General features: G+C 39.7%; 1 protein-coding gene across 24 annotated transcripts in view; it reads left to right on the top strand.

Annotated features, from left to right (window-relative positions):
- Dtna (dystrobrevin alpha) overlaps positions 1–26,874 on the top strand; it is a 342,076-nt gene that overhangs the window by 277,288 nt on the left and 37,914 nt on the right. For 9 of the 24 annotated variants that reach the window (XM_076912922.1, XM_076912925.1, XM_034517689.2 and 6 more), the window contains 4 exons: positions 2,212–2,295; positions 19,826–19,913; positions 20,616–20,713; positions 25,890–26,003. In XM_076912922.1, the coding sequence (XP_076769037.1) occupies positions 2,212–2,295; positions 19,826–19,913; positions 20,616–20,713; positions 25,890–26,003 (384 nt within the window). Of the gene's footprint in view, positions 1–2,211; positions 2,296–3,638; positions 3,909–10,322; positions 10,401–10,960; positions 11,054–19,825; positions 19,914–20,615; positions 20,714–25,889; positions 26,004–26,874 lie in introns of those variants that run through there. The other 15 variants (XM_034517675.2, XM_076912909.1, XM_076912911.1 and 12 more) reach the window with 4 other exon arrangements.

Here is a 26,874-nt window from a genome sequence, read left to right as displayed (position 1 = left end):
CATGATTAACAGTGTCTCTTCTGTTCCACTTCCTTGCTGCCAAAAGTGATACTTGGTAAGTGATGACTGGCCCCACACGTGCTTACAGAAGTTTACAATTCCAATGTTAAGAAGGTGTGAGACTGGAAAGAGGTGGACGGCATAAGGCTAGCTGTTGCACCTACGAGGAGAAAGGCAATGGTAGATTTGTATAAGTTCTATGCCAAGATTTATACAGGAAAAAAGTCTTTGCATGTGCCTCTGACAGTCATTGTTCATGTGGGGCTGTTTCATTTTGTTAAAAATAAACACATTTACCATCTCCCACGTGTTGCTTACACTAAGGAAGGTAACTTGCCATTGGTGACAGAGGAAAGTAGGAACTTTAGTTACTCTCAAAGCTTCTATTTTTCACTCTTAGTTCAACGTATTGATCAGTGCCCCTAAATCTGAAGCAATTTGCTAAGAAACCCCAATTTTAGTTTTGCGGTGACCAGTCTCAATAAAGAGAATTGGCCAGGCTAATTGAAAACCATTCACAATTCATTTGCCTTTCATCTCCTAGATATGGAGAAAAATCGGAAAAAGGTTTTTTTGTTCCTTTTATCAGAATAAAACAAGAAATTCGGGGTCAATTTCAACTTTTTGCAAAGCTACAGTGAACATCGTTCACCCGGATTGCTGTTTTAAATCTAATGTGCTTTCCTTCCTAATTACAGGGGACATTTAGATGCAATGATGGTCCCTCCTGTGAAATTAAGTTATTCACATTAAAACACAATTAGCTTTAACTACTCTTATGTTGTTCCCTTGTCACAAAGATGCATCCTAGGTAAGTAATCCAAAACTCTGAGATGGTTTGCTGAACCCTGGTTGATATATCCAGAGTAGATAACATAGTGAATCTGCTGTTCTGACCTCACACAAGCAATGTGCCACACAAAGTCTTAGAATGTAGTACAGTTCCAGATACCAGGAAGAAGCTTCGATGAATTTGCACAGTCAGTGCTGGTTTTCAAACCTTCAGTACATCACATCAAACAGGATGAACAAGTACACTCTTTGATGTTAAAGGCAAAAATCCAAAACTAACTTGGGTTAATGTAAGCATTTACAGTAGCTAACAACAGTAGCTAATCAACTCCTTAGACTACTGCAACTAATGTCTCATCTCCAAAATATTCTATACTGTCAATTTCAAATGTAGGATTATAGTAAAACTAAAATTTCCTCTTGGAACTTGAAATGCAAGCTAGAGTGCCTGCCTGGCATCCACAAAGCCAAGATGGGTTCTCAGCACCACACGGCCCTAGCTTCATGGCACATGCGTGTGGTCCCAGCATCCAGGAGGTAAACATGGGAGAATCAGAAGTTTAAGGTCATTCTCAGTAGCATCGTGAGTTTGAGGCTAGCCTGGGCTACACAAGAGCCCATCTCAATCAATCAATCAATCAATCAATAAACAAACAAATATCCTCTCACTATAAATGATGCCCCAGTAAGTCCTATCTTCTATGTTGTAAATTATTATTCAACACCTTACATTAACCTTAAATAAGACAAAAATGTCTAGGGGATGAGATAGCGATTTTATGGGTTCTATGGTTTTATCTGATATGAGACATACATGGCAAAGACAATGACAAGACAAAATGGAGATAAAACAGAGGAAGTCAGATCCAATGTGCATGGTATATAGAGCGGTGGGCAGCTCTGAGGAACACTGGTCACTATCTTCCCTGGCTGCTGTTATTATAATGAAGTTTATAAGTTAACACCACATAACCAGGATCATCCGAAGAGCCCGAAAGGGGCTCTTGGTACACTGCTTCACTGTCTGTGCGTGCAGACGGAGGACAAATAAAACCACCTGTGACTTGATTTTTGAGTGTGTCCTTTTGGATCCACATATTAAAGAAGGCCACCATCACGAGGAGCACACAGAACTTTCAGAATCCTTGGTCTTCTTAGAAACACGAATCCACAACCATCAAGGCTCATGGAAAAATACTCCCCGGCTGGCCAGCATCTTCCTCGTGCTAACTAGACCTCTGTGTTCTCAATGAAGTGTTACTTTATACCATTAGAATAACTCAGTTGGCATATAGAAGCTTTCCTGTGGATGCTGGGCTAGAGACAAGTCTAATTCTCTTCCTTTTCCCCCACAGATGGTAGGAAGTGTTAATCTGGAGCTTTGCCTTAACTTTCTGCGCACACTGTGTTTTCTTTCAGGCCTCCGAGACCTGTAACCAGCATGAATGACACACTCTTCTCCCACTCTGTCCCCTCCTCAGGAAGTCCTTTCATCACCAGGAGGTAAGTCCCCAGTCCTGTCACTAAATAAGACTTCCATTTCTGAGTAAGCTTGATCCTATGGTGAGACAACCAACCTGCCAAGTGTGGAATGCCATCATCATCATCATTGAAAACAAGTTTGCAAAAGCCTGTTGCTGTGCTCAGTTTTCCTCCTGTAGACATGTATAGAGGGCTGGGGTGGCTTTTGAAGCTTATGCAACTTCTGAAAATCTGCATTGTATCCTCCCTTTCAGGAAGAATGTGGGGTATATTTTAATTTTACTACTTACATATATGGTTTTTGTTTTACTAAATAAAATTATGTTTCTGGCCCTTGAAATGGTCTGGGGAAGCACGGCATTGGAATTTACTGATGTGATAGCATATTATCATAGAGTCTAAGATGACTTATTATTTAAGACTTAGCTATAAGTGAATACTCTTCTGTGTTATCTCTGGAATTCCAAGGGCCAGGGCTAAAGACTAAACAGTAAAGAATACAATTTCATATAAACAGTCACATGGATAATATCAAGAACCTTTCAAAGATGTGGTTATCTGTCTCATCTTTTTGCACAAAATCCACCCCATGTATTCAAGGAACAGGAAACCCATGTGCTCCTTTGAACATTAGTGTTAGGAATACAGGGCTCCTGTTCATTTGCTGAAATATCACAAATCAATACCATTGAGTTATTTCGTGAATACCTGGAGAGTCTCACAAGAAAGCAGGAAGAAAGGTCAGGAAAACATCCAAGGGATTGAGCATTAGACCCCATCTGCCCTGCAGCACAGTCCTCCTTTCCCTGAGAGGATGAGTAGGTGCCAACTTTCCTGCACAATGTTCTGGCACATCCTAAAGAGGGTTTCAGTGAGAAAGACTTATCAAGCCCACTTTTAATTATTTTCCCTTGCATGTATATATATATATATATATATATATATATATATATATATATATATATATATATATATATATATCCCCATCAACTGGAGGCTGAGATGAAAAAGTTCCCCCTAATTACAATAAGCAGAACATAGAGAATGTGTTTCTCCACAGTGTTTGCAATATATAAGTGAAATCTGTCATAAACAATGAGACCACAAAACACACACAGAAAAATAATGAGATTTAGGCATTCCATAACTTCTCATGACCATCCATTTCATAACCATCAACACATAAAGCCATCTTTCCTAAAGGAACCATATAGTCAATAGGAGACACAGCCTATGCATCTATCTAGTGAAGGTCTGATACACTGCTTAGAAAGACGCTGTGCATTCTAGGAAGCTCTGCATTCTGCAGTCTCCACATGGAGGCAGACCCCATCCTTACTGAAGGTCGTTTTATATCATTTCAGCTCGGACGGCGCTTATGGTGGATGCGTCTAGATGGATAACATGACTTCCTGTTCCCTAAAATATTTCTAAACACCTTGAGCTTTTCTGCTTCTTCTATTAACCCAGAGTTCGGTTGCTTCCCTTTCTTCCCATTTTCAGTCCTCTTGTCTTGTTTCCTGGGAACCACTGATTTCTATAAAGCTGTGGCTCTTATCACTGTCAAGACTGGATGGGCTTCAGTTTCTGTTTTTAGGGCACTGCTCAATAAAGCTGTGTACACTGAACATACACCCTGTCTGAGTGGGCCTCGCTCTGTCCATGGGAGATTTCATCGACTACATCCCTCAGGCTACCTACGCACTAAAGAGCATCTGACCCCACAGCTAAGCCTTCACCCAGAAAGTTGTATACAAAAGCTTAACATCGGGTCACTGTCAGTAGTCCCCATTCTGAGTCTTTAATGATAGCAGCCATTAAACGGTTGCTAGAAAGCTGATGTCTCTACCCCAGTATAGAAATCCTTAGTCTTCTAGTAGAGACACTGGGTCTTCAAGGGAAGGTTGAACTGATTTCTCAGCCCTTCCTTTTCTTTTTTATTATTTTATAACTTGCATAGCTTTGTGCTTCTACGTGGTATATGTATACAAAGAATACCAAGCTGGGTTGTGTATAATTGCAAAACCCTAGATGGCGATTCCTAAGACTTTTGAATTCTTTAATTCATTCCTTGAGGAACGCTCCATCACTGAGTGAGCAAGGCAAGAACAAGAGCTTCCAGCTAGACCTTAGTGCAGCTAAAAGTCTTAAAGCGTTTACGTCCCATTGAGCCTGGGGCCATTTTCTTGTCCAAAAAAAAAAAAAAAAGGTAGTCTGTTTCACACTGAAGAAGTGAGTTTGGAGCCAGTTTCTCACTGCTAATGCTTCATTTCTCCCACTCACCACTGCTGCTATTGACTGGCTTCTGCTTTCTTTACCATGGCACACAGTAGAGGTGATGCAACTACATCATGCCATGGCACAGGTTAAAGGTCCTCATTTTTCTATGAGTAGAACCAGCATGAAACACGACCTAGAACTTGCTCTCTATTTCCATCCATTCCAATGGTCCCTTTATAGTCCCAGCCAGTTTTAGGAAATTACATGTCTATTTTATTTAGCCTGTGCTGTCAATCATTTGTAATGTAACTTAAGGATCTTAGCCATCTGAGAACGAGGAGTCAGACCATGGACAAGCTGAAATCAACACTGCAAGAGCCTCTCTACAAACCCCTGGCATCACCTCCTCCGGTCCTTTCCCAGCCTGCCACTTTGATCTTCAGAAGGCACTAGGATGTGTCCTTGAAGTCCTTTGACCTTCTAGTGATCTACCTCATGCAGATTTACGAGTATGGGGCTCTGGTCCTGCCACCACCTGTTGCATCCCCTGTTGTCACATCCTTTTCCGGCTAGACACTCAATTTCCTCTTCCACTAGCTAAGCGGAAGATGGAGTTCTTGCAGGCACTCATCCTAAGTCCTGGGAAGTCTTCAGGCATAATACCTGGGTGTCACATGAACAAATCTGTACTCAATGCCAGCTAGCAATTAGGTTGGAAGTGGGTCAAACAACAAATTAATGGACCAGTTCACATCATTCGTTTTCCTGACCATCAATTACATCCCTAAACTACATTTTTTTTTCTTGTAAACGCACATGGAAGCATGACTGGATCGATGAAAGTCTGTCATCAACACAAGAACATGGCAGGCCCGCAGTGTTAGCTAAGCTTATGAGAGATGGTATAACAACATTATTGCAAAGACAGCAAAGACTGGCCACAGTACCAGGCTCAAAGACCCTTACTCTCCTTCACTGCCCACAATGGATAGCTCCATAGGTCAGCTTTCTCTTTCAGCATCATGCCTTCTTTGTAAAATTTTAAGTATCTGCTCTAATTGTCTGCTTAGTGTGTAAATGAGAGTTGCCTACCCCTTTCCCATGTTAAATAAGTGGCTTAAATTATGGCCTATCTTCTTCCATAGCCACAATCCCACTTAAAAGTATGAACAACTGATTTCTCCTCTCAATGTTAAGAGTATGGTTTAAAGATTTCACAAGCATTTTCATAGTTGTAATTTCTTAAAGGGTAATATTCACAAAAATAACACTTGTTATTTATATGCAGCACCTAGCTAGATTTTTCTTTTTTAAATGTTAGAAAATTGCTTATATAAATTATATAGTGTTTTGAATACACTCTAATAACTTTTTTCCATTTTTTATTACTGACATTGCATGGAGCCCTGCAGTACCTGTGAGGAGGGTTCCCACAGAGGCACCCACTGTGTTACACCCCAGCCACCTCCTAAATCCTGATTCTTCCCAGCAGGACAACCTTTATGTGATATTTTCCTTGCCTGACTTGTGGGTCATTTGGTTTTCTGGCTTATGTTTTCAGTCAAAAATGATTAATCCCCTGTGTTTGTTTTATTCTTTTCAAACACTTCTGCTTACCCAAAGATTCTTTATTAATGACCTAGTCTTTAATCTGACTTAAAAGGATCACACTATGTTATAGGCGTCTGTGATTCATTTATCCAAAGTGGTTAACAAATTCAGCCTTTGCTTCTGAGAGGCAAAGTTCTCCCATGGCTGACGTTTGTCTAAGATTAGAACTCAGCCATCTTCTGTAACGAAAACAGGCAAGTTAATCAGTCAGTGCCTGGCACAGCCTTGTTGATTTCCTTGGGATCTTCACAATTGTGTGCACGTTGCATGAAATTCTATAAATAAAATAACCAACTCTATCAGTAATCTTTATTTCAATCCATTTATAAGCTAGAATTAACATAGTCTTCAAAGTTCTGATTTCCATATAAACATGTTAGCACTTCATTAAACCCTTGGCTGTCTTATTTCATTGACATTTCTTCTCTTACTGGGGCTTTAGTTAGTATTCAAGTATATTCTGTACACAGAAGACTTTCTTGAAAACATACAATTAATACAACTTGATGGTATTAGGAAACAACACAGCAAATGAGATCAAGCAAGACTGACCTCAGAATTCGTACTTCTATGAATGCTATGTTTATGCCAGCCTAAATTGGTGGACAGTCGATTTTTTTAAAGTTTGTTTGTGTGTGTGTGTGTGTGTGTGTGTGTGTGTGTGTGTGTGTGTGTGTTTGTCTGGGTCAGTTTATTTATATCATGTACTTGCAGATGCCCATGGAGGCTAAGTGAGGGCATCAGATCCCCTGGAACTATATATATAGTTACAGTCTATCATGAGCTATTATGTGGGTGTTGAGAACTGAACCCAGGTCATCTACAGAAACAGTAAAAGTTCTTAACTGCTAAGCTTTTCTCCAGCCCCATGGATAACTAGTTTTCCTGCTGAGACACTAACCTATTTTAATGCATACTTTTTTTCTTTTTTTTATTGGATATTATATTTACATTTCAGATTTTATCCCCTTTACCTCATTCCCCCCACCACCCAGGAACCTCCTATCCCATCCCCCATCCTCCTGCTTCTATGAGGATGTGCCCCCATCTACCCCCCCAATCCCACCTCCCTACCCTCGAATTCCACCCCCACACTCGGTGTTCAGCCTTCATAGGACCAAGGATCTCCTCTCCCACCTATGCTGGACAAGGCCATCCTCCCCTACATATACAGCTGGAGTCATGGGTCCCTCCCTATGTGCTCCCAGGCTGGTGGTTTAGACCCTGAGGAGCTTTGGTTGGTTGGTATTGTTGCTCTCCTCATGGGGCCACAAACCCTTTCAGCTCCTTCAGTCTTCTCTCTAACTTCTCCATTGGGAACCCCTTCATCAGATACATATACCACAGTTTTATATTTCAGATTTAAGCTGTTGGAATGTAGGGAGAAAAAAACAGATGTTTCAGGAAACTTTCTCTTAACTAAAGTGATAAAAGGACTCAGTATTGAGTTTCAGTTAGCTTGATGACCTTGTCACTGTTGAATAAATTAGTGAGAAGCAGATTGTCACTGTTAAAAATCGCTTGACAAAGGAGCTGACTTTACAAGCATTTCCCCTGGTCTGTCAGTTAATTAAGGATTAATAAAATTAGATTTGTGATTTTTAAAAAAATCTACAGTGGTTTAAAATATTGTTTTCATTTTAACCTCTGTGACATATATATTTCACATTCCATGAGATCAAATACAGTCCTTTGACACTACATTCAGTAAGAGAAAAACAAATTTTCTTGATCAAGGCTTAATAGGGTATTCCATCATAAGCAGAGTTGTTTTAAAACACAAATTTCAGGTTTCAGCAAAATCCAGCAAGTATTTATGTTAAATTTCACTTTAAGATGCCTCAAAAAATGCTCTCATTAAGTAACTATTATGGCACTGTCTGACAACTTTCAAAACTAATGGAAGAGTTTTAACTATATATGAAATATTTTGAGTGTTTGATCCTCCAAAACCCACTGGTTATCTCTATTGGGTCTTTGTTTTTAATCTTGCATTCAACATCAGAATATCTTCTGATTATCTGAATAATTTAGCTAGCCTACTGGTTCCTTAGTTTAAGGAGATAATGCCATAAAGGCTGATAGTCAAAGAGCAAAGACATGTTAGAGGGCAGGGAACTGATTTTGTGCAAAGGAGGACTCACTGATACTTCTCCCAGGGTGGCGAATGGTTTTGTCGACATCTGAGATCAATTTTGTAACAAATATATCTGCCTTCAACTAGAGGAAAGAGTTGGGGAAACACTGAGAAGAAGGAAGAAAACTCTGATTTTTATTTGATAAAGAATATATGGGGAGGTGCTTCAGGGGACAAGATTCAGAGAGATATTTTGGTGGAATAATGGAACATTACAGCAAACTCCATCTACAGAGAGTCAAAGTGACTATTGGCCATGATGTGAAGCTCCCATTTTAGAGGATAAAGATCACATCTTGAAAAATATCATTAAGACCGTAGGAAAACCAGGTCCTCCTAGAACATTAATCTAATGTATCAGTTTTAAAGTCATGGTGATCTGTTGCAGGCGTGGCAACAGTCATTAATAATAATGCCTTGCATACTTTGAAGTTGCTGGAGTAATGGATTCTAAATATTACAAGCACACAAAATAACTTTGTGAAATGATGGTTATGCTAATTAGCTTGATTTAATCATTCCACAATGTGCATGTAATTAAACATCTCTTCTTCCCCCTTCTCTGATTTATTCTTTAAGTCAATTTTATGTATGTACAGTTGTCCTTTTTTAAACACAACAACACTTAATATAATGGTTTTTTTTTTAACAAGCTGAGTGAAAGTATCGTAACTTTGGAAAAAATAATTATCTGCTAGAATCTTAATTTGTGATACAACCTAAAACTCTGTACATTTTCTCATGACTTCAGTTATTTTGTAATACCTCATATTGGCATATGCCTATGATATATATGTGGTATACATATATGATGTAGACATGACTTAGAACTTCCTAGAAATCATGATGTCTTGTAGTTTAGATCCCAATTGTTAAATATTTGGCTGGAGAGAAGGGTCAGTAGTTAAAAGTATTTGCTGTTCTTGCGGGGTTTGGTTCCTAGCACCCACATGGTGGCTCACAACCACATTACATTCACTTGTGATCTGAAGCTAATTCATAGATGTGGTGCATAGACAGAGATGCAGGCAAAGTACCATACCCACAAAAAAATGAGCCTTTCAACACAGTCAGAAATTAATCCTGTAAACACAGAGAGTTGAACTTTGTATTTTCCACAAACATGGGAACTTAGCTTTAAGCATGCCGTTACATAAGCTACGTTACAAAGGGTTGGCCTCTTAAAAAAAAACTACACTGAAACTTTAAAAATTGTCATTTAAATTAAACAAAAATTTTCCTTTTCCTCTTAATAAATGTAAAAAGACAAATTATTTTAATCTACCCACTTGATATTTATTAATATTCATGTAAGAAATGTCAACATTACTAAAAATGCTCTGAACTCTTTTTCTTTTTATCTGAAATTTTTCTTTGTAGCTTCGTAGCCAAGAGCAGGTAACTTACGTCATTGAAAACAGTGAAATAGATCTGATATGGCTGCCATCTTTAGGTAATGCTCCAGTTTGTATTCAAAAGGTAACTGAAGAATTTAGGGAGCACAGAAAAGCAAACTTCTTTTTTAAATTATACGTATGGGTATGTGCCCACGTTTGAACATGATCACCTATGTGCTGGTGCCCAGAGAGGCAAGAGAAGCCAGATCCCACAGAGTTAACCTCACAGATGGCTGTGAGCTACCTGACACATCCGGTGGGTGTTGCAAACCAAACCTGGGCATGCTTTTAACAGCTGAGCTATCTCTCCTTCCTAGAAGCAGACTTCTTAAAAGGCATCTAAATGCTGGTAGGTCTTTATGAACTCTTGAGATGGCCCCATCATACTCTGAAATAAATGTGAGATGGGTTCTCCTGTTGTCTAGCATGAGAAATGTGTGTTCCTTGTTGAGCAAATACCAGGGGTCAACTCTGAGTTCATGGTAGCTGTTACAGTTCCCAGATAGGTTTCTTCTCTTAAATAAACTCCGTGGAAATCTGCAGATATCTTGAGCATTTCAAAATCCTAAGCCATCTGTCCACATAGAGTGTGAATCTAGACTAAGGAGTGTGTAATGCTGGCTTCTATTCTCGATGTGTCGCTGTGTTTACGCTCTTCTTGGCTTTCCCATCTTATTAACTAGCTCTCCTCCCAAGGACAGTGAAGTAGAACAGAACAAAGTGCTGGCTAGGGCTGCTCCAGCCTTTCTTAAGGGCAAAGGGTAAGTTCAAGCCAGAGTGTGCTGGGATCCTGAACTAACTCAACTAAAGATGGAGTTTCTCTTGCGGTAAATGGTTTGCATGTGAAAGGCCATTTGACGTAGACTCAAATATATAACTCACTAACAGCACCAAGTCTGTATTCTAAGTGGACACACTTGTGTGATTACTTTCTATGCTTCTATTTTTCTTTTCTTTTAATTTTTATAATTTATATAATTTAATTTTATAACCTAACTATCCAGAAGATATTTAATCTTTGTTGTGATACATTCTGGTATGTTTTTCATGCAGAAAAGTTCCTTGGTCTTTGTGCTCAAAGAATATACATCTTTTTTCTTTAAAAAAAAAATGCTTAATGTTTTGTAAGCTAGTAGATTGAAGTTGTGGATTCCCTCACCTCAGTTTTGCTTGGTTTTTTTTTTTTTATAAAACATCACATGTAGTCTCCCTTTACTTGCTTGGTTCTCTGTGTGCTTTTCCTACCACAAACTCATTCCTCCTGTGTCTGCTTGTTTCTGTCCACCTCTCTCAATTCTTCTTTCCCTCTACCCTGTTTTAGGATACATTACAGCCTGAACGTGGCAGACAGGCTAGCTGATGAACATGTTCTCATTGGGTTGTATGTCAACATGCTCCGGAACAACCCACTATGGTTAGTGCATCATGGGTAGACTTGACTGCTAGCCTGTGCCTACAGAGGGGACAGCCTGGGTTACTGACCAGCAGTCTTAGCCAGGAGCTAAGATAATGGAAGCCAAAGGAACTTTTCTCCTAGGTTAGTTAACCAAATCTTTTCTAAGGTTGTCCTGGATGCTTCACACCACTGTATCACAGAGTTCTCATCTTGGCTAAAATGAAAACTGGTATAACAACTGTTACCATCTAGTAATCATGGGTATATACAGTCTGAATGTATGTACATTCAGTTTGGGCTACCATTGCACAAACATATTTATCAAACCAGTTCTTTGCCAACAATTTAATTTTAAAATTAAAATCCCCAATTGTCTCTGAACTGAGGACCCATGGATTCTGTGATGTTATAAATATTAAGGGAGGCTTTGGCTTCAGTTATCATTAATTGGGTTTACACTGTCATCATAGCAGGCTCCTTGCTTCTTCTTTATTGCAAAGCATCTTTTTTGGTGCCTCTTTTTATCACTGTCACCAAATACCTGGCCAAAATAATAGTTTATTTTGGCTCATGGTTTCAGAGAATGTAGTCTATACTTAAGCAGTTCTGTGTCTCTGGATCAATTGTGAAGCAGAATTTCAGGGTGGCAAAAGTCAAGAGTCGTTCCATGGCAGGTATCATGTAGATGAATGGGAAAGGATCAGGGTAGGATAAAGGTTCTGTGGACCTTCTCCAAGTTGTCTATTCCCTCCAACTAGGCACCGTCTCCTGCCTTCCATCACTTGCCAAGAATGACATTTTATGAATCCATCAATGGATTAACCTGTTTTGTTGTTTCAAAGTGTCTAGAATTTAGTTGCCTCTGGAAAGATCACGAGAACATCCCAGTGTTCTCTGATCCCCTGAATATTTCTTACTGCAGTCAAGCTGATAGTCAAAATTACTCGGGGAACTCAATGGGAAGGAGGGGGTTGTTAAGAGTGGGGAGGGGCAGGAATAGACAGTAGAGATTGAATGTGGCCACAACTCACAATATCATATACTGTCCAAATACTTTTTATTAATTTTTAAAAGTAATCCTCATAGCATCCCTCAATCACATAGCAGACACATCTGTGCTGTTGGTCGCGCCACTCTGTTGCTGGGCTCTGTTTCTAGAACATTCTCCTTCCATGATTGTTTGCAAACTTCATCCCTGTTGCTGTTTCTGATACCTTAAATGGTTTCTACAGGATTGATACAAGGAGGAACGTTATAATTGATGAATTTGTGATCCATTATTTGTCTTAACAAATATAAAATAAACACATTAATTTGTATTTTTTATGTGCAACTGTCACACTGGCTTAGTCAAAAACTTCAATCTTGCTCAAATTTCCTGAGCTTCTAAATTCAGCAGTGTCCACTTCCTCCTGACCTCAGCCTCTCAAAGCTACTTATGACTTTAATCTTATTTACAATAAATTTACTCTCCCAATGTTACACAGTGACTAAAGATTGAAGCTTCGTACTGAATTACTTATTTAAAAAAATCTTATCAGTCATCTTAAAATACAGTCAGTATGGAACCAATAAGAAGTCAGAGGTGATCTCACCCTATCCTCTCCTGAATAGCTCTAAGCATGCCTGGACCACTTCCACACTTGACTTTGTCCTTTTCTTTATAAAGGTTGCAACAGAGAAATCTCCAATGAGAAAAGCTCAGGGTTTGTTGCTTCTCATCATTTTTCCTACTTCAGTCATTAATCGTATTGACTTGATGGTCACTCTAAACCATAAAGCTGCCCCACAAACACACCTGACATCTGCTTGGCAAGAGCCAGGAAGGGTTTGCACCAGAAACCAAAGTGGACCTCAAGCTGATGGATGAGGTGGACTCAGAACCACCGCCTCCATATTACTTTTGGTTTATTTTCATCCTTGCAGACGAAGTTTCAACATTTTCAGATTTCTCATACCTTCTTCCCTTTCCTTTGTGTGTAGACAGAAGCTCTTGTCTCACACCTGTCATGATACTAGACATGTGTATTATCATGAATTATCACCAGTGTAGCTAGAAGCCATTACCAATACATTTATGGTGAACTGTAATGATGATGTAATAACATAAATAATGATGTAATAATAACAAGTAACTAATACTTACCTCATGCTAACTTCTCTATTTAAAAACAAAATGTTAAGTGTATGACTTATGATCCTCAGAGCAAGTCACAGAGTGAATATGTTCATTTCCATCTATAATAATACCAGTTTAGGAAATTTACCTGAACTCCCACCCCTAGTTACACAGCTGCTAGCTAAATAGTGAATGGAGATTTTAAAGGTTGTCTAATCCAGTTCATAACCACTATGCTACACCGCTTCTTGTTAAACCTCTGCCAAGACATGTCCTACAGACAGCGGCCATGAATAGCACCTCCATCTGGCTGGCAGCCTCCACGTATCTACTTACCAAATCTGCATTTCTTGCTATACTATTTTTATTTCCTTTTAAGAAATATTTTTGAGCACATTGGCAAAAAGCATAGTAGCTGCTAACATGTTACCATTTATGAATTATTATCATGATTTTTATTTTCATTTAATTTTAATTTTAAGATTTCAAATAGCAAGAATTCTTTCTTTGATCTCTTTTATGGACAAAATAGCCAGAATAATAATAAGTCTTAAATTTATAAAATGTTTCAAAAAATTATACATCTGTTTGCAGTACTAAACTATTCAACTTGCTTCTTTAGAAGGCTAAATATTCTTATTTCCATTTTGCTAATAAGAAGATGTGGGCAAGATGTAAGGAGTGACCCAAGGTTGAACACTGGAGAGGGTTTTCATGCAGAAGTGCATTTTTTTCTCACCCTTTGTGAGATCTGAGATACTCTATAGTAATTATTTAACACAGTGGGAAACTGGCTCTTTTCTAAATACTCTACTTCCAAGTTAAAGAAACACACTGTTGGTAGTTCTAATATAAGCTAAGCCAAACAAGTAAATGGCAGCTTGATGGAAATGTAGGATCGTTTCTGAATGGTCTTTCACACTATGAGGTTTGTAAGACCCTTCTCTAATGAGGGAGGAGGGAGTCTCTCAAAGAAGCACACTGAGATTTTGGACTTGCTTCCTCCTCTGACTCTTACAGCCTACCCAGGCTTACCAGTGATTTGTGGGAAATATCTCTGGCAGGCAGAACAAAATATTGAAAACAAATCTAGATTATGTCTATACTCATGCTGTTCCAACGGTCCAGTATGGTTCTCAAAACTCCATAAGGGAGAAAGGAGAAGTAGCTAAAGGCTATTGACTGTAATTTGATATCACAATCAGTTGCTGTCTCTTGATTAGATTCTTGATCTCCTATAACTAGGTTAAAACTGGTCTGTTCTTGTCCTCGAGTACAGAAAATTGTATATCATATTACTAGTAGATTTATTGCTAAGTGGATTTGTAATACAACTTATTTAGAACTGTCTCCCAGGGCTGGCGATCTTGCTCAGTTGGTAGAATGCTTACCTAATGTGCATGCATCCCCAGGTTTGATCTCCAGCACCACATAAACTAGACATAGAGGCATGGGCTTGTAATCCTAACACCACCAGAGGTGGATGGAGGCAGAGGGATCAGAGGTTCAAGGTCATACTTAACCAATCAGTGACTCTGAGGCCACTGGCTACATGAGACCTTGTCTCAAGAAAAATAATAAAATAAAGTCATAAAGTGCCACAGTACCTTATATTGTGGAAAACTCCTCTTAAACGGCACCAGTCATGTTGAATTAACACCTTGGCTTATGATTTCATATAACTTTATCCACCTAAAGGCCTTCTCTACAAAGATAGTCATAGGCTAAAGTTAGTGGGGTACTGAGGCTATGATAAATTCAGAAGAAGATGCAACTCACTCCATAACATACTTTGGCCCTGTATTCACATACCCTGTGTGCCTGTGTTTTTAATGTATAGGCTAAAGCTTGATTGAATGCATAACTCTTATTTTAACTTATCAGGTTGGAAAGTGAAGGGCTTCTTAAAGGAGTTTGAAGGCTTTCTTACGAGATGCCACTGTAACAAGTTTGTATTGTTGTGATCTAGTGATAATATTTCTTGATTCCTTTTCCTTGCAAACCACTCAGGCAAAAGTCTTAATGATAACCTTTACCACATACCTCTTTTCCTCGCCACATTTTAGTCACATTAAAAACACCAGGCCCTAGGATTACATCATCCTTTTCAACCTCAACTTTCTTATGCTCACTGTCTTCCGATGTCTTGGAAACTATTATCTATCCATAACATTTCATTCTCAGTCACCTATAAAATATAGAATATACTCTGATAAAATAAAAAATACAACCTTCCAGGCTGCTGAGATAGTTCATCAGGTAACAGTACTTGCCACCAGGCTCCATGGCCTGAGTTTGATCCCAGGAACACTCGTGGTAGAAGGAAAGAACTGACTTCCACAAGTTGTCTTGTTATCTCCACATGTGTGCTGTGCCTTGTATGAAAATAAACACACAGAGACACATGTACACACACATGCATACACACAAACACATACATAAATACACATGCACACACAGAGACATACAAGTATATACATGCACACACACACAGATACACACATTTTTTTTTAATCTTTCACTTAGGAGTTAACAAATAATACCTTCTTAAGTGAGTTTCTCATAAGCTCAGCAGCTTTCAACATGTGGGTCGCAACCCCTTTGGGGATTTAACAACCCTCTTACGGAGGTTGCCTAAAACCATAATAAAAACACAGATATTTACATTACAATTCACAGAAGTAGGAAAATTATAGTTATGAAGTAGCAAAGGTTGGGGGTGAGCACAGCATGAGGAACTGTGTTAAAGGGTCACAGAATCGGGAAGGTTGAGAACCACTGTGTTAGCTACTTAGTGTTAATAGAATAATACATCAGACTTGATAACTTTAAAATTAATCTGTAGTGTCTTTATCCAAACAAATAAAAAAGCAAAGCCTATTCAAAGAGAACATGGAAGTGTGTCCATTGCCTTATGAATTATATCATCGTTTTCCCTGACTGCCCACCCTAGAAGTCAAATCAGGCATACCCATCCCCAAAAGAATCAAATAAATGGAAGACTTAAATTCCCAGAAATCTTTGCAAAACCTCAATTTACTAAGCCGTGCCTGACTGGGTATCACCTGAAATCCCAAAAAATGCCATTCAAAATTCCTTGTAAAGGACACTGGTCATGCCTTTAAGGTAAAACTCAAAGAACTTTCAATATAACATCCCTTCATTCCAGAAGCAGCCAACAGAGGAGCAGTTACCTTTAGCATTGTAGGTTCCTGATTGTCAAGTCCTCGAACGAACAGTTAGCACTAGAGATAGTGCTGGGCTCGGTATTTATTTTAATGATTTACTGGTTATTGTTCATTTATTTTCAACTGTATATAGATGAGGTCTTGAAATAATGGAATTTATCAGAGGAATGTCCCATTCACCTGTGTGTAATTTGAACTCCCTGAAAGGCTCATGCAGGCTCATAAACCATTTTATATGCAGAGCTGAGTAATGTATCTCGCAGTGTGCATTCATGCCACGCTGGAGGAAGAAAGGCGTGAAGTGTGAGTTATCACTTATGAGACAGCATCTCAAGTCCTCGTGGCTTGCATTGCCAGGAGGCATTTTATATAACCTTCATACTTTATTTGCTTGCAGGTCATTCATAATAAAAAAAAATATTTTTACCATGAAGTTTTTTATCAAAGTTCTTTTTTATTATGTATTTATCAAAGCACTCACAAGTGTTCATGACAAAGTCACTTCCAAGCACTAAGATCGATGGTGGTCTTGAGCCTGGAGCACTGGGTATTTTGACCTGCACAAACTACGTAGGATTAGGCAGTTATTCTCTTACTATACCAACCAGAAATGATAGACATGTTCAAATCAAACTAAATGGCCCCCTAATAGGTTAGGCATTTGTCTAAAGCAAAGGCAGTATAACTTTCCCTTCCTCCTGAAGTTATAATAAGAAATGTGGCCATCTTAAGCCCTGTATAATGCAGACATTACTATATAAAAGTATACATCTACTGTCAAGAATCAACTTTACAGAAATAATTTTGCCTTGTCGACTTTGAGATTGATATTAAATACAACATAAGTAAGTTCGCATTCTGGAGTTTTCTTATCTCAGGAAAATGTCTGTAAAATATCTAACAGTTACGTTAATATCAGTTAAATATTCACAAAATGTACATTTTATATGGTCCTTATTTCTTGTATGTAGAGGTCTTCTTTAAATTTTTAGATCTTCTAGACCTTTCTGCTAAGGGGTCCTCATAGACCAGAAATATAATCTTCAGGTTACCCCCTCAAACCTCAGCCAGTCCCACCAGTGCCATTAGAGGTCAGAAACAGAAGTTTCACACCGTGAGTAGCATGTTTAGACTTTAAAGTTTAAGACGGACTGCTCTGGATGGTTGAAACAGTGGCTGAGTTTGTAAAGAGACAAGAATCATTGATGCTACTCACAAAGTTATCAAGAGGCAAAATAATGTAGTGGCTAATATTTTTAGTACATGGTGCGTTTCAGGCAGTAGACTGGACATTTATTGAATCTGTTACCTCAGTTGTACAATCAGAAGGAAAAGACTCATCTGTGAATAGAAATGGATTGGTAAATTGGGGGATTCAAGAATGTCTGTTTATTGTAGTCCACAGAAAAGGTCTTAGTCTATAATGGCACTGTTCAATATTGAAACCAGTAGGATTCGCAGGTGTAAAGGCTGTAGGTAAGAACAGACGTGAAAGCCATGGAGGACGTTCCAGATGCCCTGGCAAAATTGTTATAATGGCAAACTCAACTAAACAAAGACGAGCTCCTGGTTTCGTAAACATGAAGAGATCTGCTCATCTTCTCACTTTAGAATAGTTTAAGAGGTCATTTTGCATATTGCCTTTATATCTAAATGTACATGTAGAATAACTGTATATTACTTTATGGATCCGAGTCTTCACAATGGAAAACTATTGGTGGTCCTGGCATAGGAGTGTGTGTTTTCATGAGCAATCATAAGTATCATTATTAATTTTCATTTATTTATTTTATGTATGTGGGTGTTTTACCTGCATGTATGTTTCTGCACCACGTGTGCATCTGTTTCGAGGCCAGAAGAGGGTGTCAAATCCCCTGGGACTGGAGTTGGTTATGGATAACCATGTGGGTACTGAAAATTGAGTACCAGTGAGAGTCATCTCCTGAGAGTAGCCAGTGCTCTTAAGAGCTGAACAATCTCTATGTCCCTTCCTATTTTTATTTTAAGAATAAAAGTGGAAGGGCCAGTGGAGAACAACATAAATATGCTTTGGAATGATAGCCAGATTCTAAGCCTGAGTCTGCCCTTATACACATCATAATAATAAATTAAAAACAAATCAAGATTAATCTGTTAATAAGATTAGTGTTATTGTTATATCTCATTGAACTTTTCTTAGCATCACCCAAAGTGTAACCTTTAGGGAAAAGTTTCGGAAGATGAAATTTTCTGAAATATTTGAGGGCCCATACTACTCATACTTGCACTGGTTTTCTGGGATTCAGCCAGCCTTATTCTAGTGTTAGCATTTTTTTTTATAAATTGATAGGAGCCACTATATGTTTTCTATCAATGCCATTGGGAGCCACCACTTTATCCTGTCTTTGAAAGCAAATAGAAATCATGGATTGCCTGGGAAGTGGCATCATTCACAGCCATAGAATCCATCTCTTTGCTAGAGACTAGCAAATTAAAGCAACAAACATCATCTCACAGTTTGATGAAAGAATCTGGGCTTGGCTTAGCAAGATGTTTTTGACTCAAGGATGTTTGTGTAGTGATGGTCCAGATGGCCTCTCTTGCTCTGGGATTAGTAATAGCCTCAACCAGTAGAGGTTCATTCTCTTGGTTCCTGGTTGGTTTGGGCCCTCATCATACTGGCAGATTTATGAGATGGGATCCAGATTCCCCCAGGACAAATATCATAATAGAACATGCAAGAAATAAAACACCCGAAATGGAAGCCACAGTCTTATAAAGCCATATGTTTGAAGTGATATTCCTTTCCTCCACCATATTCTGCTCATTAAATGAAAGTCAGTAAATGCAAATTATAGGAAAGGAAAATTATGTAAAGATGTGAGTGCCAGCAGGCAGGAGTCATTGGATCAACAATAATACAGCCAGGTCTTTGCTATTCCTGCCTACTTCCGTATTTTCTAATGTCACTTTTTGACATGCATTATTTATGAAATGAAATAAGAACATTAAAAGCAATTAAATTAAATTAAATTAAAGAGAAAAATATTTTTGTTCTGAAACATCAGAAAAGTCATGTCACTTCTAATCAGAGCTTTCTTTTTTTTTTTTTTTTTTTTTTTTTTGGTTTTTCGAGACAGGGTTTCTCTGTGTAGTCCTGGCCGTCCTGGAACTCACTCTGTAGACCAGGCTGGCCTCGAACTCAGAAATCCGCCTGCCTCTGCCTCCCAAGTGCTGGGATTAAAGGCGTGCGCCACCACGCCCGGCTAATCAGAGCTTTCTTAATAAGATAATTGAATTGGCTGGGCATGGACTTGTTATTGACCTTCCCAGCCATATGTCAGATCATGTCATGAACCCAAGTTGAAGATCATTAATCTGAGAGACATTTGGAGAGCTTGAAAATATTTGGCATTGAAAAACCCAAAGTCCCTGATGGTGATAGGAAAATATCAGTCTCCTTCAGTGACCTGATAGTATCCTGTTTGCCTTTTTTTTCTGTAGTATGCTTGAGAGTTCAAACCGGCTTGATGAAGAACACAGGCTGATCGCCAGGTATGCCGCACGACTGGCAGCAGAATCCTCCTCATCCGTAAGTAGAACAAAGGGATGCACTTGTTGGCCTCCAGGAGCCTTTAACTTCAAATGACCCTAGTCCATGGTTATCATTATGCCTGGTGCTAATTAACTAGAAAATTGGTGCTTTTTTATTGTTTGTGTCTTTGATGCTATTATTATAGTATCTTGGTGATGTACTCCCAGCTTTAAAAATATGGTGGACAGGGCTGGAGAAATGGCTCAGAGGTTAAGAGCACTGACTTCTCTTCCAGAGGTCCTGAGTTCAATTCCCAGCAACCACATGGTGGCTCACAACCATCTGTAATGGGGTCTGGTGCCCTCTTCTGGTGTGTCTGAAGAGAGCAATGGTGATGTACTCATATGCATAAAATAAATAAATAAATCTTTTTTAAAATTTTTAAAAATATGGTGGACAGAAGAGCAAAGGCTCTACAGTAGTGTGATACTCCCAGCTGAAGCCCCATATACCTCTCTTTACCCAATCCCATTTCCATATCAGAGAACCTGAGAAAGGGGTGTTTGGTTTCTGTTGTGTAGGAATATTTGAGATCTGTAGAGTGGTTTGCTCTTAGAAGGAATAGCAATTTAATTTTCTGTTCTTGCCCACCCTCCCATGATAAAGTTTCTTTTTTCTTGTCTGCATATCCCATGATTCCCATCTCAAATGTGAGTTCACGTTCTGAACACTAAATAGTGACAATCACATGTTTTACAGCAGCCCACACAGCAGAGGAGTGCCCCTGACATCTCCTTCACCATCGATGCAAATAAACAGCAAAGGCAGCTGATCGCAGAGCTGGAGAACAAGAACAGGTAGGGCTTGGGGACATGTACCACAAGTCTGTCATTTCCATATACGATCATTTAAGGGAGAATACCTCAGTCTGTAAAGATGGCTTCTGGAGCTTCATTATAAGTGTGTGTGTGTGTGTGAGAGAGAGAGAGAGAGAGAGAGAGAGAGAGAGAGAATATGTGACTATGTGTGTGTGCCTGTTGGGGGCATATATACTTCAGAAACATCAATATGATAAATGTCATCCTTCTGGACAACTCTTATTTCCCCTTTTTTTGTTGTTTTTCTTTTTAAACAAGCTGTGGTCAAAGTGATCTTCCTGGGCACATGGAGGAATGTGTTTCTGTTGCCTGGGAATGAGTAGGAAACTCACCAAGAAGTCCTTCTATACAGCTGAAGAAACATTCCACGACATGACCACGAGTCCATTGTGCAATGCAAATATCTCTATGTGGACAGGTCCCATCTATGCTCAACAGAGTTTAATCCCACTGATTCTGATTCTGTGGTATCTCCCCAAAGCTACCCACTTCATTTCTGCCATCAGCTCCCAACCAACCTGTCATTTTTTTTAAACATAAATCATATCATATTTTTTCCAAGACAAAGCCCTCTTGATTTTCCATGCCATCTTGATTAAAACCCTCTCTTGTCACCATGGCATGAAAGATGCTAGCTCTCTACTTCCTGTGTGCGTGTGCGTGTGCGTGCGTGTGCGTGCGCATGCACGTGTCCACACGCAAGCACATATGGGTGATCTCGATGTCTAAAGTAATCCTATTTATGCCTCTACTCCTTATTTTAACTCCACCATCTCTGGGTGAAATGGAAGTTCTCTAAGAACAGAGGTCATGTCAAAAGCCTGCACAAGCCCAGGAATAGGCCTACAATTATAGGTGCTGAATAAATGTGTTTGAATGAGAAAATAATAGAGCTCAAACTACATTCTGAGAAAGATCATCGTGGGAAAAACTTACACATTCTATATTCCTTGGAACAACATAAAATGTCTTAATACTTCATTCCATTCTTAATACTAATGTCATATTTGATGCTGTAGTGGTAAAAGAGAGAACTGGTCATTATTTCATGCCTATAGAGCTTAGCCTAAAAATTTTTGGATAAATAATCAAAACATCATTTAAGATGCTACAGATAAAAAGTAAGGCTTAGCACATTTCGTGTACATAAACACTCTTTTGACGAATTGTCCCAGGATCTGGCTATCATCGTCAGGAAACTGCAGGTCAGAGTGGACATAGCACATAATAGCTATGACATCATGACTTTGAAACTACTACACACCCACCAAGGGGATCTCCCTTATAGGGAGGGATCTCTCTAATCTACCATGTGATAGGAAGCAAGAATCAAGGAAGAAGAAAGAAGAGACACTATAATGAGCAAGAGGGGAGGAGCTTTGGAAGTCAGAATTTGTTGAGGAGAGTTACCAGTTTATGAATTGCTATTCTGATTCGTGTAACACTTGTTACAGAGACCTTGTGAAAATAAATGTGTAGAATTGACAAATGTACTTCTTTCAAATGAGCAGAGACATTTAAAAGCCCATGCAGAAGTGATGTGTGGGTAATCATGGAGAATAGAAGATGCAGAGAACACGGTGGATGGCTGAGTGGGGGCAGGAGGTGTGAAGAAAGTAAGTGAGCAAGCCAGTCAGCTGAGGGTTCAAAGACAACAGTGAGAAAGAGCTCCTTGCACCCGCAGGTCCCCAGGGTGGATGTGGATGCTGCCAGGGACAGGAAATAGGAAACAGGGGTGGGGAGGCTGTGTTCAATATTGTGTTGAAGTTTTACATCAATTTGAACAGCAGAAAAGTAAGTGGAAAGAACAAAAAAGAAAAAGTGCTTTCTTTAAAAATTCTTGATAAAATTCTAACATGTCAGAAATCATGGCAAATACTAAAATTAGAATTCTGGAGAGCCTATATTCTGTTCAGTAACGAAGTAAGCTTATAATAGGTGATGTAAAAGGTTATTCAAAATGACCCAGCCTGGGATTAATAAATGTCAATATACCCACGAGTGAGTCACTTATAAAATCAATTTCAGAGCTACGAAGAAAGGAGAGGAAGGTGAGGACATGGTTATCTTACCCGGAATTGGGAACCTGTGGCTGATTAAACAGTGGTTAAGTGGAAGCCACCCTCCAGAGAAGAATTTTGCTACACAGTTCTTTCATTCACTCTGAGTTTCCACCAGACACACGTCCCTTCTCCCTCCCTTAGTTCCTCTCCTAAAGCACAACGTGACTACCACCCAGGAAGGAGCCATTGTCTGAGAGAGAGGCCATAAGTCATAACTGATAACAGCCAACCAAGCTTCCGGATGACAACAGCCAGAAGACTGGCCTTTGCTTTGAGATGTTCTTTATAGAACATGTATACTGTCCTTCCTCCATCACATCCTCAATAATCCTTTAAATTGGGCACAATGACTGCTACTATATGTCATACAATTAACATTAAAAAGTGATGTATCCTGTTCCCTCTTTCCCATGGCTGCATGCTTTTCATTATCACTGTAGTCCAAGTTGAGGGGGTTGGGTCAACATGTAGAAGATGAGGGGTTAGTTGGACATGTCAAGATAGTGAAACTTGGCCATGAAAGACAAAAGAAAGAATTACAGGTAAAAATACAAGTAATCTTTGAGAAAGGTGGTGATTTCCCAGAGTAAATCCAAGGGCCTGAGGTGAAGAGTAAAATTAGAAATATCAATATCAAAAACTATCCATATGGCCAAAGAAAATGAAGTTTATGTTGTAGTGAAGAGCTGTGGTGGGCATGTGGTAAAATGTCTTTATGTTTCTGATAGAGTAACCAACTAGTTAAATATACAGAGGGCTTGGTAGATGCTGGTGATGAATATAAATCCATATGAATAAGTCCATAGTGAATAGATGGTGCCACAAACAGCATAAAATAACCAGTGCACATGAGTAGACAACACAGTAATTATTAGTAGAATTTTCTAGAAATTCCAACAGAGAGGTTCAGCCCTCCTCTTTACTTTCTGCAGCGGACTGCAGATTTCCCAATGACAATCTTAACACATCCAGGCTTCACTAAAGGACCACTTTTCTTTTACTCTCTTGCTTCTGCCTCATATTTGATACAAAGAGGAAAATGGGCAGTTACGGGTGAGAATGACGAGTACAATGTCCAGATCAACGGGGTCTGTGCAGCATCAGAAGGATGTGTCAGACCTGGCCTGAGTCCCACACATGTCAGGCTCCCTGCTGTGCCCTTTACAGACAGAGGGGAACAAAGCCTGCACCTACTGGCCCATAAATAGTTCCTCTAGGCGGCTCCACTCGCCTGCCCTTTCACCCCTCCAGAACATTTCTGTTTGTGGCCCAATCCTCTGCCCCCTCCCCCAGTTAAATCTGCCTTCATCTGGGGCTTGTCCCGGTTTTACAATCAGCAGGAAGTGCTGGGAATGTTTTAATTACATGGGCTGTGCTATGACACCATTTTACTGCTTGTTTCTGGAGTGCTTTGTATTGTGTACTCCTAAGCACATGCTTGTAGATCTGAGGAAGGAGGCAGGAAAGGACCAGGAAGCGGGCAGAGGGAAGGGGACAGGACAGGAGCCATGGGAGGAGATAAAAAGGCAGGGGAGAGAAGAAAAGGATAAGAGAGAAGAGGGGAAGAGAGGGAAGGGGAGGGGAGGAGAGGGGAGAGCTTCTTCCTGCCCTTGGACAAATTTGATTCCTAGAGTTCCCTGCCCCGTCCCAGAGGAACAGCTCAGCCATGCTGAACTCACCTTCTTAAACCAGCAGCCCCAACTAGGACCCAGTCCTGAACATGAACTCAGGCGCTCTCAGGCTCAGATCTCTGGAGCCTAGGAACCCTGAAGAGTGTCAGGAAGGGAAAGCAGGTGGACCTGAACTCTCTATAACCACAGTGGCTCCCTCTTCTCTTTATATGGAAGATGGAGTTTCGGTGAGATATCCCTTTAAAGAAATTTTCTACCCTAGAGAACTAGGGGAAAAGCCAGGGATATAGTCCAAACTTCTCACCATACCCAGGCCTCCTGGTTCTCAAATAATTATTCAAAGCTATAACCACCCCGTTGTGTTATAGACTATTCCAGCTTAACCTTTGCTGTCTATATTTTGGTACCCCAGTACCTGACTTAGAGAAGTCTAATACTTCTTCTAAAAAATGTACATTAGCCTAATTTATATTCATTGTTCACATGTTTTGTGTTAATGTGTTACTCTATAAAAATGGACAATTTTGTGTGAATTTAAATTTTTGAAACATAGAAAGCCACCCTGCCCCTCAACTTGCTCATCAAACTTATTCTCCTATCTCAGTGTTTTATGCTCTATTACAGGCCTTCGGCTTTTTGTTAAGTAGAAGCCTGACATTCCATATCCCCCGAGAGTATATAACTAATAATCCTAGTTAATGGCTTCAAATCTACTTATATGTAATTTGCCTTGCACGGTTGCATGCCACTGATGGCCACCCTAATACTCACCCATGTGCAGGGTAGGCCAGCATCAATAATAGACTGACATATCCCATTGCCTGGCAGAGGTTCCACCAATAACACTCTATGTCACAGGATCAATTACAATAAATCTTTTTAAGAGCCTTTCCTTGTAAGGATGCCTTCTTTGCAATTAATTGTTAAAACTGAGGATGTAAAGTTTAAAAAAATTAAAAATTGTGACTTTGGGATTTGTCTGATAATTTCAGCAAGAAAGCGTTTTTCTCTGTAAGAGAATAAGGATATTTATCTTTGTTAACCGTGCATCATTTATACCTTCTTCTCTCTCAAGTACCTCTCATTTAGTATTAATGGGTCTTTGGTGGTATCATAAATAATAGGAGATACCAAACAGTGCCCTCACCAATATTGGATGTGTTGCCATGGCAACACATGACTTACTGGAGAGAAGATAGGCCCGAAGGAAAACACACAGCGATGCACTATATAGTCTGCATGGTTTGGATGTGCTAGAGATTGGTGAGAGCCTTTCCTTCACCCATCCCACCAGTGATAGCCAAACCTACATGGCTACAGGGCATCCCCAGCTGAGGAAGGTCAGCTGTGCTCTTAACCACAAGACAGCCCACTTTTCTCTGTTCTGCTGGCCTGGTGCGTTCATATGTCAGTGTGTTGAGAGGCCATTGACTCTGGTTCTTACCTTCCCTCTCTCCCAAGAGAAATCTTACAAGAGATCCAGAGACTTCGGGTAGAACATGAGCAAGCTTCCCAGCCCACACCCGAGAAGGCTCAGCAGAATCCAACCTTGTTGGCAGAACTCCGACTCCTCAGGTAAGAGAAGGACCCAAATTTACCTGAGGATCATAAATGTTTGAGATTTGTTTTGTTTTGTTTTGTTTTGCTTTAAGTGCATCTGTGAGGGGGGTCTGTATGCAGGCATGTGTGTACACATGTGTATGGACGAACATGTAGGAGCCTGAGGTGAGCTGTCATCGGCCATCACTCCCAGCATCCCTCACGAGCCAGAGCTCACTGCTGTGGCTAGCATGCCTAGCCAGCTTGCTCCGAGGATCCCCTGCCTCTGCCTGAAGGCTATTGAGGTTATAAAGGAGCACTGTGCATATTCAGCATTTGTGTAAGAGTTGGGGATATGAAATCTGGCTCTCATACTTGTGTGTTGGATGTGCTGAGCCATCCCCTCCCCCCAGTGTTTGAGCTCTTTAACACAATCTAGCAGCAGCTGGCGAGCACACGGACCTGACCCACCACCGTAGCTGCTCATCTCTGTTCTTCAATAAAATGCACTTCATCGCTGACATTTGGGCAATTTTGAGAGAGTATAATCTTTACCAGACACTGAGAAAAAGACAGTGTTCCTTAGATCAAAAGCAAACTATCTTTGGTAGGAAAAAACCGTTTCACTTTGCTGTTTTTATTTATTTACACTGTCAAAATGGGTGTTTGTTAAAACCAAACACATAAGCAGCTACGTAAACATCAGGGGTTGCTAAATTGGAAGATTTATATATAGCTCATAAAACAGAATCTGAGTTTTCTCTAAATCATGTCTTCAAGAGCCATGCTCTGTGGTACAGGCCAGGAATTCCAGGCAATAAAGATGCTGAGACAAGATGATCATGAGTTCAAGACTAGCCTAGGTAACAAAATGGGACCCTGTCTAAAATTTTTTTAAAGTGTCCTA

The sequence above is a fragment of the Arvicanthis niloticus genome, chromosome 14 (assembly GCF_011762505.2).
Source record: "Arvicanthis niloticus isolate mArvNil1 chromosome 14, mArvNil1.pat.X, whole genome shotgun sequence".
NCBI lineage: Eukaryota > Metazoa > Chordata > Mammalia > Rodentia > Muridae > Arvicanthis > Arvicanthis niloticus.
This window is presented reverse-complemented; position numbering and strand designations above follow the sequence as displayed.